This window comes from Phyllostomus discolor, chromosome 4 (assembly GCF_004126475.2).
Source record: "Phyllostomus discolor isolate MPI-MPIP mPhyDis1 chromosome 4, mPhyDis1.pri.v3, whole genome shotgun sequence".
NCBI lineage: Eukaryota > Metazoa > Chordata > Mammalia > Chiroptera > Phyllostomidae > Phyllostomus > Phyllostomus discolor.
The window spans coordinates 172,547,856-172,561,857 of record NC_040906.2 but is presented as its reverse complement, the minus strand read 5'-3'; the positions used below and the strand labels follow the sequence as shown (position 1 = coordinate 172,561,857).

Sequence of the window (14,002 nt, the reverse complement as noted above, 5' to 3'; positions counted from 1 at the left end):
TAATTAAAGCTACAACTTAAATATGTAGGTGTGTGTAATCTTTCATTTTGAATCATGTCTATATAGTTTAGAAGAAAAAAATTATAAACTAAAACCCAAAGTAGGATTGATCAAGGATCACACATAAAGGAAAATTAACACATAATCATAAATACTTATATTTTGTTTAGATTCAAGAAAATCAGTTTGTATATGTACGTAAGTTTTATATATACAAAAACAAAAGTTTCTGTGGAGACTACAACTTATATTTGATCCATTACACTCCAAGCTTCACAATACCTAAATCACATATCTTTCATGTTAACTCCCAAGATGTTCTGGCTATATAACTCTTACATTGAACTCTACTTGGATTTGTAAAAAATCCTTTGAACTGTAATGTGGGTCAAACCCCACATTTCTCTAGCCCACTTTCATAATCTGGAAAAATGACCACAGTTAACGTTGACCCACTTCTGATTCCTCACTGTACCTGGCAGGATGGTTCTATACATAAATGCAAAGTGTTGCTTAAGCCACGGATGGCCAAAGTGGTTGATGTCAAAGTGCCTCTGAACGAGAAACATATATTGGAAGAGTGATCTAGTGGTGTAGCTGCCGTATGCGACCCCTTCATAGAGCGAGCCGTCGGTCACCTCTCGGAGCAAGACCAGAGACTTCTCCATGATGGTCAGAACTTGTTTGGTCCATAAGTAGGCTTCCTGAAGATACCCTGAAGGATGAAAACATGTGGAAACAATGACTAAGGCTGTGACAAAACATAAATAAAAATATGCCCAAATAAAACCCTCTCAGTCATCTTGACTAGTTTATATTACAAACTGCATTTTGAAAAACTCCCATTTATCAACATTATAAATAACATCCTGCTAATCCAGGTTTGTGATGGGTATGTGATATAAGTTAAGAAGTTCTTAAATACAAGTCATTTATTACTTAAATGAATATAAACCTTTAAAATGAGTATTAGTCATTTCCCAATCTTTAATAAACTGAAACTACATCACATCTAAAATCATAAATTACATACAACTTTATATTTGCAGGAAAAGATTTGTAGATTGACACTTTTAAATTCAATTTTTTTCTGAAAACTACTTGAAAATATTTTTTGAGGTTTATTACTTTACAAAACCTTCACCGTTATTTTATAGGATTTGTAATAAGCTGCAAATACTATAAAGGCTAATCAAGCAATCTTCAATTTGTTTCATCATTAGAAAATTTCTCATGTTTTTCTGTGCTTTTGGATTCCTTTGGATTTGAAAAGGCAGCACAATGGAGTGAAGAGACAATTGGAGTGGCAAATTAAAGGCAAAAAAGAAAAAAAGTCAGCTGGGGGTCCAGAATCTGTCGAAAATGAGCTATGTGATTTTGCTCAAGCATTTCTTCAACCTGTCACCTTCATGCATCTTCCCTACTGAAAATTAAAGGTCTAAAAACTTCTTTAAAATCCTTACAACTCAGAAATGCCAGCTTTCTATAATTCTTGTGAAACCAGCATTTAAGTAACAACAACTCCTCACATTTTTATAACATTTGTAATTTACACAGTACTGAACATAATCTTACTTAATCCTTTTAACAACTCAGTTATGCATTATTACCTCCCAATTACGGAAAAGCTGACTTGTTCAAGACCTCTGGCACATGACTAAAAATGAACAGAACTTTGACTTGAACCCAGGTCTTGAGATTTAAGGTTTATTTTGTTTTCTTGTATTTAAAACATTCAACCCCTGAAGATAAAATTAAGCTCATTGCCTCCTAACGTGGGTGGAGTCTTATTGGTTCACGCCCACAGGTGTGTGTGTGACCATCAGTGCTGAACACTCCACGTGGTCCACGAGGTCTGCTGGGTGCAGGGTTGCCACAGTTCCCAGACTAAATCCAAGGTCACAGGCTCAGTCCCTCTCCCATCTCATGAGGCAACACCCTTCTCAGCCTCATCTGGGAAGAGGTGACTGATAATTGCACCCTGGATCTGTCTGCCATCCAGCTCCACACCTGACACACGAGTCTTCTGGATACACTTTTCAATTTCCATTTTCTGATCTTTCAGGTTCAAAATTCCTATCATCTTCATCTTTTCCCTCTCTCTTTCCTCCACCTGCAACCAGACACCATTGCAACTGATGCCTAAAATCAGGTCTGTTACTCACTGCTCCCTGGATATCACATTACCTGATATTCCCTATTTTTTCCCGATAACAACCCTGTTCTGGAGATACAAGGCAGTACCCACCAACATACTTCGTAAACTTCAAATCTGTCAAATGATGTACCTATGACATCATTACTGATGCTATTTTTCCACCATCCACATACATACCTTTTCTAGAATGTTCTTCATATTTTCACTTAATATATCCTATCCATCCTTCAAAGTTCCATGAACCTTCTCAAACTTACCTAAAGAATGTTGTTCTTTTGAATTCAAATTTAATACACTCAATTGATATGTAACCATAACTTCATGATACCTCTTATTTCATTCCCTGGTGCTATTATAACTATTGGCTAATCATTTAAACATTTCATATCTCTCTTCTTTCCAAATGATTTGTAAACTGCTTACATAGGGTCCTGTGGTCTCTGTGCAACAAGCCTTAGACAGAGTCAGCAAAACAGACAGAAAATTCTAATTCTGCCACTTTGGAGATGTCATGTGAGTCCAGATGGAACTATAGGTGTGCCCTAAGTTACCTTGGGCAGTACCTATTGTACAGGCCTGGTCTAAAGAACACAGGATATGGAAACAGCCAGGCCAAAGTAGCTCCTAAAGTTGGAGTGAGAATGCAACAAAGTGAGGTCTGTGAGCCTAAATACTAACTGAGATGTCCAGAACCAGACATTTCACCCCTTTTTCTACCCAGTCTTCTTATAAATGTAGGGGCTTAAGTAGGGGCTCTGGAAGAGCATCCCAGAGCAACCTATAACTTCAACCAGAAAATACATATGACAACACCTGCCAGGGAGGTACAAATTTTGCTCCAGTCTGAACCAGTCACAGACCTTGAGATTAAATTTTGTTTTTGTGAGAGTAGGGGGCAAAGGAAGCTAGGATGAAAATTCACTCTCAGGATATACAATACATATCCAGAAGTCAGTTGCATTTTTACACACCAATGATGAACTATCAGAAAGGGAAACTAAGAAAACAACCCCATTCACATTTGCTTTAAAAAAAGAACCCTAGGAATAAATTTAACCAAGGATGTAAAACCTATACTTAGAAAATTTTAAGACACTGGAAGAAGAAATTGAAGAAGATACAAATAAGCATATACTGTGTTTGTGGGTAGGAAGAATTAACATCATTACAATGTCCATTCTCCAGCACCTGAAGATTATTAAAGTGAAATAAGCCAGTCAGTAAAAGACAAATACCACGATTTCACTCACATGTGGAAACTAATGAACAAAATAAACTAACAAAATAGAAACAGAGGCATAGATACATCAGACTGACAGCTGTCAGAGGGGAGGAGGAAGGGGGACCTGGATGAAAAAAAATGAAGGAATTAGCCAAAGAACATACATGCATCACCCACAGATGCAGACAACTGTGTGGTGATGGCCTGAGGAGAGGGGGCTGGGTGGAGGTGGGCAAAAGGGAGAAAAGTAAAGATAACTGTAATAGTGTAAACAATGACAATTTTTTAAAAAATTAAATAATAAAAATAAATAAAATGTTCATATTACCCAAAGCAATCTATAGATTCAACACAGTTCCTACCAATGGCTTATTTCACAGAACTTAAACAGATATTCCAAACATTTATATGGAACCACAAAAGACCCTGAATAGATAAAGCAATCTTGAGAAGGAAAAACAAAGTTGGAGGAATGGTACTACTTGATATTAAATTATACTATTAGGCCAAAGTACGATAATCAAAACAGCATGGTACTGGCATAAAAACAGACATATAAATTAAAAGAACAGAATAAAGAGCCCAGAAATAAACCCACACTTTTATAGCCAATTCACATTTGACGAAGAAGGCAAAAATTTATGGTGGGGTAAAGATAATTTATTCAATAAATGGTGTTGGTAAAACTGGACTGAAAACTAGACCACCTTCTTCCACCATACATGAGAATAAACTCAAAATGAATTAAAGACTTAAATGTTAAACTTGAAACCATAACAATCCTAGAAGAAAACATAGGCAGTAAAATCTTGAACATTTCTTATAGCATTATTTTTCTGATATATCTTGCCAGACTCGGGAAACAACAACAAAAAAATAGGACTACATCAAACTAAAAGTTTTTGCACAGCAAGGAAACCATCAACAAAATAAAAAGACAGCCCACTGAATGGTAGACATATTTGTCAATAATATAGCTGATAAGGGGTTAATATCCAACGCTTATAAAGACAAACAATCCAATTAAAAAATGGGCAAAGGACCTGAATGAACACATCTCAGAGAGAACATATAGATGGCAACCAGACATATGAAAAGATGCTCAACATCACTAATCATCAGAGAAATGCAAATTAAAACCACAATGAGATATCATCTCATGCATGTCCAAACAAATCAACAAACAAGTGTTTGCAAGGATGTGGAGAAAAGGGCAGCTTCGTGTATTGTTGGTGGGAATGCAGATTGGTGCAGCCACTGTGGAAAACAGTATGGCGTTAACTCTAAAAATAGAACTGACTTTTGACCACTTCTGGGAATATATCAGAAGAAACTGAAATGAAACACTAATTTGAAAGAATATATGTACCCATATGTTTATTGCACCATTATTTATAGTAGCCAAGATTTGGAAGCAGCCCAAGTGTCTATCAGTAGATGATAATGGTACATTTACACAGTGGAATACTACTTGGCTGTAAAAAAGAATGAAATCTTATCCTCTGTGACAGCATAGATGGACCTGGAGAGTATTATGCTAAGTGAAATCAGCCAGTCAGAGAAAGACAAGTATCATATCATTTCACTCATGTGGTATCTAATGAACAAAAAACCTAACAAACAAAATAGAAACTGTCTCATTGAGAACAGACTAACAACTATTGAAGGCTGGGGGTGATAAAAAAAGGTGATGGGATTAACCCTCCCCCCGCCCGCCAAAAAAACAACTCATAGACACAGACAATAATGTGATTAGCAGAAGGAAAGGGAGGTGGGGGAGGTAGAGGATGGTAAAGGTGGGATAAATGGTGATGGAAGGAGACTTGACTTAGGGTGGTGAACACACAATATAATATATATATGATGTATTATATAGATAATTGTACACATGAAACCTTTGTAATTCTATTAACTAATATCACCCCAATAAACTCAATAAAAAGATTCACCCTCTTAATTAAGCAGCTTTCCTTATTACTATAAATTAAATTTCTATTCCCAGAGTGACAACCACATATAGTGAAAAAAGAATGAATTCTGAGTCTGACCAGAACTGAGTCCAAATCCCAAGTACCTTGTATGGTTTATGGAGAATTAGATGAAATACGGACAAGAATCAGCACCTGTCATATGCTCAACTGGTGTTGCTTTTCCTCTAAGATCTAATCAAGTGTGATGGTTGGCTGACATGACAAGAGAGAGAGCTAGACTGGAGGAGTCTCATGTTGGATAATCCAAAAAATGCTTATTTATTCTTATGAGGAATATAATTAAGAGTTAAATTGTCTTAGATTTGCCAGCTCCAAGTGTATATTTAATATCCTCACAATTCATTGTGACCTTACAGCTGCTTTTCTTAAATACAATCTTATTTAGTAATTTATAGATTTCCACAGAACTTGCAATTAAGTCAGAATTATAAGAACAGAGCAAGTATGTTATACATAAGGAAACATAGCTCTACAATCCACAAAAGTTACTTCCAAATTTGACCTAAATGATCTACATTGGTTATGTTAAGTCTTTAGAGAATAAAAGAGTGCTGAGACAATGATGCACATCCGTGCAAGGAACGTTCATTTCAAATAATAAACCACCTGTTTAGATTTTAAAAACTCCATTTATCCAGACTGGCTGTCTTCACTGTCAAAATTCTTTGGAAAAAATCAATATTTACCAATGATCCTGTGCTATAAAAATATGGCTTGGGACGATCAAAAAGCCAAAATTAAATAACTTTCATGCTAATGTAACTAGCAGAAATGAAGAAGGAGATGTGTCTCAATTCTCTCAGAGATGCCCTACATGTTATTCATCTCATAGGCTTCGTTAGGATCAAGTATGAACATGTACTAAGAATAGTCATAAGACTGCTTTGCTCACAATGTGGCAACCACCACTCACATCAGCCCGGATAGCCCTCACGTACCTTGGTTCATCAGAACTAGGCTTCCTGTGAGCAAAGCCATGCAGTTGGTGGGCTGATGATTGTGCAGGTATTGAAATCCCCATCCTCTCCTGTACGAGGTTTCATACATATATCCTGAGGCATTGGCAATCACTTCAAGAAACCTCTCCTGCTGGGTCTTGCTCAGGTAGTTGTACAAGAAGTCATAGGCAGTGGCAAAACCAACCAGGGAGTGAGCGAGCGGGACTTCATCCCAGGGAGCATCTTTCACCAACCTGTAAAGAACATAAGCCAGGCAAATGAGTACAACGAGGCTCCCAGCTGTCATCACACTTTTTAAGTGCCTATTACTCGTAACTCAAGGGTACAACTGAAGATATGATCCAACAGGTTTAATGACACCGAATCGGCTTCCCTCTACATCAGACCCAAGCATAAAGTTTACCTAATGTGAAAATTACAGAGTTAACATTTCTCTCCCTCAGGCTTCTGGCAACATCGGGATGTTGAGAATTTTTACTGTTGATTTTTCCTCTTGGTGAGAGGTAGCAGAATATATCCAAAGAGATCTGAAGCCCATAACATGGAGGAGCAAGGCAAAATTCTCTGGCATATCCACTGAACTAGTGCTCACCCTCCCCTTTTTACCAGCCTAAGGGGTTCTGTTCCTATGGCTGCCTTGCTGAGACTGTCAGATACAAATATCCCACCTTATTTCCCACAGGCTGGTCCAGGAGAAGGTCCTGTGCTCTACGTACTTTGTGGCCTGTCAATCTGGACAGACCCACTTGGTCAACACCATGATGGGAAGAGTGGCTAAAAAGCTGATGTAAATGAATGAAATGAACTGATTCTAACTATTTCTACATCTCATTCTCAGAAAATAAACTGCACTGTCTTTAAGGGCCTTTTCAAGTATTTGTTAGAGAAGTTTAAAAGTTGATCTGTGAAGCATTAAAACTGTCATTTTTCTAGGAAGTCAAATTTCTGCTTGACTCACTATGTTATTCAGCAAGTATTTTAATAGTGTGTGGCCTGCGCTAAACAGGAAGCTGAAAGGATCCTCCACAGTCACAGTTCTATGGCATTATGCAGAAAACCCTCCCCATCTGTTCAGGATGTATCTGAGTAATCTCCAAGAGAGGAAAGCAAATGAAGAGTGTGCTGTTCTTGTGGGAGGTGGAAGCGAGCTCTCAGTTAGGGATTAAACTAAAGCTTAATAATCCAATGCCATGAGCCCCTTTTGGCAATTTTGTAAGGCCTTAGTCTCTTTCTCAGTGTGTTTTAAAATTCATAAGCTAAAATACATAGGGCTACAGGGAAAGCTATTACTTTGAAATGTAATTATTAATACAGAGTTTTTTAAAATTGTGATATGTACGAGGGAGAAGCACCCCCCCCCAAAAAAAAGCAGAATTACCTTCTGGCGGGCAGACCCCTTGTACAGCCTTCCCCCACTAGGTGAGTGTTCTAGGAACCCATCTGTATCAGTGTACCAGGTGGCATCATTGGGAGAGGCTGCATACAGCTTCAGTGAATTTTTTCTGAAGACTCTTCCAATGTGTTTGCCCATTTTATAATGGGTGATTTACGAGCACACCTGCTCACACCACACTGTGTTCAGCAATTTCCCCCCCAAAATGGCATGACCCCCATGACCCACACTCCCTATACCCGATCTCGCCCCAAGAGACTGTTTTTTGTTTCCCTGGATGAAAAGTCTTCAAAGGGAAACATTTCACTGACGTGGAAGAGGTGAAACAAAAAACAGCAGAAACACTAAAAAGTGTCAAAATTCATGAGTTCAAAAACTATTTTGAACAGTGGACAAAATGTCGATAGGTGCATTACATCAAATGGAGAGTACTTTTAAGATGATTGAAGTTTAAATACATATGAAAAACACACAATTTTTTATAAATAAATTCTGTTTTGGGGTCCCCTGGTACTTCTCTATTAAATAATAAGATTTAACAGCAAGGATAGTAACTACCATAATTTAAAAGCAGTGATGAAGCCCTGTCTGGTGTAGCTCAATGGATTGAGCTCGGGCTGTGAACCAAAGTGTCACAGGTTCGATTCCCAGTCAGGGTACATGCCTTGGTTGCAGGCCATGACCCCCAGCAACTGCACATTGATGTCTCTCTCTTTCTCCCTCCCTTCCCTCTCTAAAAATAAATAAATAAAATCTAAAAAAAATAAATAAAAGTAATGATGAGCACAATATTTTGAGATGTCTATAACTGCAATGTGATATGAAAATATCTGTGATCACTATGACAAAGTTATAGGTTCTCCCAGTATCACTATGGTTGGTTATCTATAATCATGATTTGAAAGAAATGATAAACTTCAGTTAGAATTAGTAAAAATTAAAATGCAATTATTTCCCCCATACAAGCCCCACAGACCCAAAGTTAAGAATACTTAAAAATGTCTGAGAGACTACTTCTAGACTGTGCTCTTCTTTTAGGAGTTTATATTAAAGAACTGATCTTAGTGAGGGCTTCTGTGGTCTCCCTGTTCAAATTTCAACAGTACGCCCCCAGTCAACAATATCTCATCTCCCTTCGTCACTTGTTGGTCCTCTTAGCATAGGTGTGTGTATATATATGCATGTAGAGTACATGTGCACGGGTGCATATACATATATACCACATGTGTATGTATACACACATGTGCACGCTGCACGTATGTATACTGTGTGTGAACTGCATGTGTGTATATACTGATGTGCATGTACATGTATACTGGTGTGTGCAAATGTATACCACATGTGTGTATATATAGGTATACTGCATGTGTGTATGTATATACTGTATGCATGTACATGTAAGCTGCAGATATGTATATGTATACTGTGTGTATGTGTGTGTACTGCATGTGTATGTATACCTTACTGGAACCTCAGTTTCATAACAGCAGGGTTATTTTCCCCCTTTGTTGTATTCACTGCTAGATCCCATTCCCACAACAGTGTCTAGCACATAGCAAACTCAAAAAAATATTTTTGTTAAAAGTTAAAAAATGAAGGAACAAGTTTATAAAGCTAGGCCACACTATTGACAATGAATATGCAATCACTATGAAATCAGAAATTTGGAGGAATCCCTTGGTATTTCAGAATAATATCACTGTTTGGCTAGCTGTGCCGGTGATATAGACTGGTGCTAAAGTGACTAAGGTTGATGCGATTCTTAACCATTTGGTCACAAAGTCACCTTGCCAGTCAGCTTGCCAATGTACATACTGGTTGTAAACAGACTGTGAAGAGAATGAATTAATTCCCTACTTCTGGCGATGGAAGGGAAACACTTCATACTGCAAGCTCACTGCCAGGAGTTAAGAACACAGTCTCTGCTGACTCATGGTGATTGGTGAGCCCAGCAGAGAATCCAAGACATTTGTCTCCCAGCTCTGTGTCTCTGCTCCATGTCATGCTGCGTCTGTAAGTGACAGCATCTGCACCTAGCTGCAATAAAGCTGACACTGATGAACTACGACCATCTACCAAACCCTGACACGTCTGATTAACCAGTGAGAGACCGACATTAGATTTCTAAGCTACAGAATTGTAAGCTGAACCTGTGTTGTTCAAGTTACTAGATTTATGGTAACTTGTTACAGCAGCAACAGGAAACGTGTAATACCCACTCTAATACATGAGTAGGCACTCAATGACCAAAGATTTAAGGAAATCCCATAATAGAAGAGGTCCAAATGAACAAAATGATAAATGCAGCAAATTAATAAAATGATAAAATTAAACCATGCAGGCAGGAACAAACTTCAAAACAAAAAGGAACCCTTGAAAATGAAAAATAAAATGCCAAAAAGACAAACTCAATAGAAGGGCTGAAGGAAAGTTGAGGGAATATCAAGAAAGCAGGAAAATAAGACCAAAAATAACAAAGAAAGAAAAGGAAAAAATTGGACCAAAAGGTTGAACAACTGAATAAGAAGAAAGCCCCCCACCCCCCAAAAAAATCAATAAGAAAAAGCAATGGAAAAAAATCAAAATATATCAAGACAATTTCCTAGAACTATAGGGCATGAGTTTCCACACTGAAATAGTCCATCAAGTTCACAGGATGTGAATGAAAACAGACTCATCCCTAACCAAGACACGTGATCCTACAATTCATAACACTGGTGACACAGAAAAGATCCTAAAAGCTTCAGAAAGAAAAATCAGAGTTCATTCCAAGTGTCAAGAATCAGAGTGGAATCACACATCTCAACAGTGCACTAGAAGCTAGAAGACCAAAAATTCGAAGAGACAATGCCCAGGCTATAATTCCATACCCAGACAAGCTTCCACTTAAGCACCAGGGCAGAAAAAAACATATGCAGGCATCCTAGGTTGCAAAATGTACTTGTTTTCAATACTTCCTCTGGAAACCAGTGGAGAATTTCTCCACCAAAATTAGGACGTGTGACAAAAAAGAACACACGTGAGATCATCCAACACTGGGGCATCCAACACCAGGCAGCACTGGAGACCAAGTCAGCAGGTGTACAGAGATCCAGATCACAGCAAGTCAAGCAGCTCTGGCAGTTACTTCTTTAAGATAAATTGTTACAAATAATGTCTTGAAAATAATGTCTTATATGAATGGATTGAGATTTACCTGAGAGTCTGGTTGGAAATTAGTAATAAATGTACAGGAAACTAAGCAAGTAAAACAAGAAAGCTGTGCCATGGCCAGTGTGACTCGGTTGGAGCATCATCCTGTAAACTGAAAGGTCAAATGTTCGCCAGTTGACAAAAGGTCGCCAGTACAGGGTGCATGAGAGGCAACCACACATTGATATTTCTCTCTTTCTCTTCCCCCTCTCTAAAAATGAATAAATGAAATTTTTAAAAAATAAAAATAAAACATCTCTCATCCCCCAAAACCGTTCTGCTAGGCTTTGAAGTCATTTCTATTCCAGTAGGGTAATGAAATAATGCCTATGAACAGCACCCTATATGAATAGTGTTTATTTTCTTTCATGTCCTGGGAACACAGTTTCAAGGAGTACTTCTTAAAAATATTTGGCAATAAGGTGGAAAAAAGTCAGTTTAGGATTGTGCTTTGTGAATCATAAAAAATTGGGAGACATGCTATCTCATATGCTGCCACAAAAAAGAATGAATAAATTAAATTTAAATTAAATTATGAGTCAAACTTGCGGGCTGTCTTCAACATGTCATAGTCATTAAACAGTTTCCCAAATTTCAGATCTTTGGTTATTTGTCATACTGAAAACAAAAGTTGACCCCATCCCAGGCCATGGTAGAAAAGCAAAGAGTCAAAGATTCAAACTGGCTTTAATCCAAACTGGCTTCAGTAACACTTTAAAATCTCCCAGGTCAAAAACTCTCCAAAGAAGGGAAAATAGTAAAGTCCTTGTGGTTTTTAAATTATGGCTAAAAGCTTAGGGCAAGAAGATAAAGTTTTAGCAATATATGCGAATTTCATCTTATCTCTTCCTTCCCCGGATTTTTTGTCACAGTGAATTCACAGTAAAGAAATCACAGAAATGAACTACAAATTGTTCACTAACTTGTGACAAACCCAAGTCACTATCTGTGCTTCATCAATAATTTTTTTCTTTTTCTAACTTCAGAAAAAAATAGCACAACTCACTCAAGCTGACACTTTCCTCTTAAAGAGCCACCACATGATGTTTCATTTTCCTTTCACTTCCAGAAAATGATCTGAGGGCACCTGTGTGGCTAGAATGCTTGGTAACACCTTGCTTTTCCTTTTCACCTTCTGGCTGTTATTCATTCATGTATAGTGGGAACCCCACTTGAATTAAATCTCACCTTCTTTGAATTTTCCTTCTTTGAATTTTTCTTCTATGATTTTTTATCATCGACAGAAACTATGTTTGTTGTACTTGAAAGCCTATTTCAATTTTTTTGGTGGCAACATTTTTTTTAAGTCACTATATACTACTGGCAAACAGGAAGTGGTTAAAAATAATGCTCGAGAGATATGAATTTGACATCTCTTCCGTCCACAGGCACTTCAAACTCAGTATACCCAAAACCAAACACTTTATTAGCCTTCCCCGACCGCTCCAAGTTTTACAATCTCACTGAAAGACCCCATCATCCTCTCAGCATCCCTCCAGAAAGATATTTCTCTGTCTTCTTTGTCCTCAAATACAATGGCCAAGTCTCATACACGATAACTCTTAACCCTTTCTGGAAACCATTATTTCTTTCCATTCTCAGAGTCCCTATTCCAGGCTTTCGTCTGGATAAATGCAAAAGGACTAACTGGTCTTCCTGGTTTGACCTCTGCAATCCCTCTCCACAGGTGGTCAGAGATTCTTCCTTTCTGAAGCACAAACCTGTCAAATGGAGAAACCAGCAGCCATTTTCTGTCCCCTGAAGGGAGCATAGCCACCACCCATGTTGGTGTCAAAGTGATCAAAACTGAGCTGGAGCAAGCCATAGCATCCAGCGGTCAGTCCGCAGAAAATACCTCAGGGGGAGGGGCTCTGGGAGCTACACCTTGACTGTGTAGTCAGCAGCATCCAGACTGTGGGACGTGACACAGGTCTTCGAAGAGCCCCAGGTCCTTCTATAGATAATTGCAACAAAAGTAAAGCGATGGAGGAAAAACTGCTGATAAAAATGACTTTCAAAAGACAATTTTTTAAAAATGAGCAAAACTAAACATGTGCCTAAGGATGCACCCTTGAATGAACTGTAAAGAAACCCAGGGGTGTGATGAGTATAGAAGTCAGGGTGGCCTTTGTGGGCACAGAGGGAGCTGTGATCTGAATGGGGCCCACAAAGGGGCTTCTCTGGGTGGCTGGCAAGTTCTCTTTTTTGACCTATGCTGTGGTTACCAGGGCACTGGGCGTTAGTTGCTTTATTAAGCTACACATGTCTGTATAGTGTTCTATTTCATTTTGCAGTGAAAAGGTTAGAAAAACATCCTGGCACACACAAATCGGATCGTGTCGTTACCCTGTGAAAACCCTGCACTGGCCTCACTGTGCTTGTAAGGAAAAGTTCGAATCCCTTCACATGGCGGGCAAGGCCTTGCAGCATCTGGTTCTCCACTCAAAGCTTGCTCGTCCTCTTCCTACATTAAATTTTCAGTTCCTCAAAAGCTCTCTGCTTTCTCTTTATTCTTTAACCTTTTCCATATAATGGCTTTACTGAGATATGATTTACATACCACACAACAATACACCCATTTATAATGTGTGATTTGATCATTTTCAGTACCTTCACAGACACGTGTGACCATCGCCACAGTCAACTTGAGGACACATTCATTGCCTCGGAAAGAAACCCAACACCCTTTGCTCGTAACCCTTCCAGGCTCCCATGCCTGCCCCGCTGGGCCCTAAGCTGCCACTAACCCACATTCTGTCTCCAAAGATTTCCCGATTCTGAACATTCCATATCAATGGAATCATATAATGTGGGGGCTTCCACTCACTTGGCTTTTAATCCCACTTTGCCTTAAACCATTTTGGGTAATGTGATCTCACTTTGTGCTTCGATAACTTTAATTGTTGCTGCCTTTTCTCCTCACCTGGCTTATGCTCCCCCTGGGTCATGGACAGCTAGCATACCCTCAATTAGTGTTTGTGAATTTTTGAACCAATTTTCGTTTCTTTCTCCTAATAGCAAGATAAGTTGTCTGTCAAGTTTCTCTAAAAAGGGTCATGCTGCTTCACTCCCACATTATGGAGTAGC

At 38.4% G+C, this 14,002-nt stretch overlaps 1 protein-coding gene across 4 annotated transcripts in view; it reads right to left on the bottom strand.

The window, feature by feature from the left end:
- The window catches only part of DSE (dermatan sulfate epimerase), a 56,785-nt gene that overhangs the window by 6,301 nt on the left and 36,482 nt on the right, over positions 1-14,002 (bottom strand). For 3 of the 4 annotated variants that reach the window (XM_028509117.2, XM_036024604.1, XM_036024605.1), the window contains 2 exons: positions 6,310-6,563; positions 476-715 (listed from right to left, as the gene is read on the bottom strand). In XM_028509117.2, coding sequence (XP_028364918.1) covers positions 476-715; positions 6,310-6,563 — 494 coding nt within the window. Of the gene's footprint in view, positions 1-475; positions 716-6,309; positions 6,564-14,002 lie in introns of those variants that run through there. The other variant, XM_036024606.1, reaches the window with a different exon arrangement.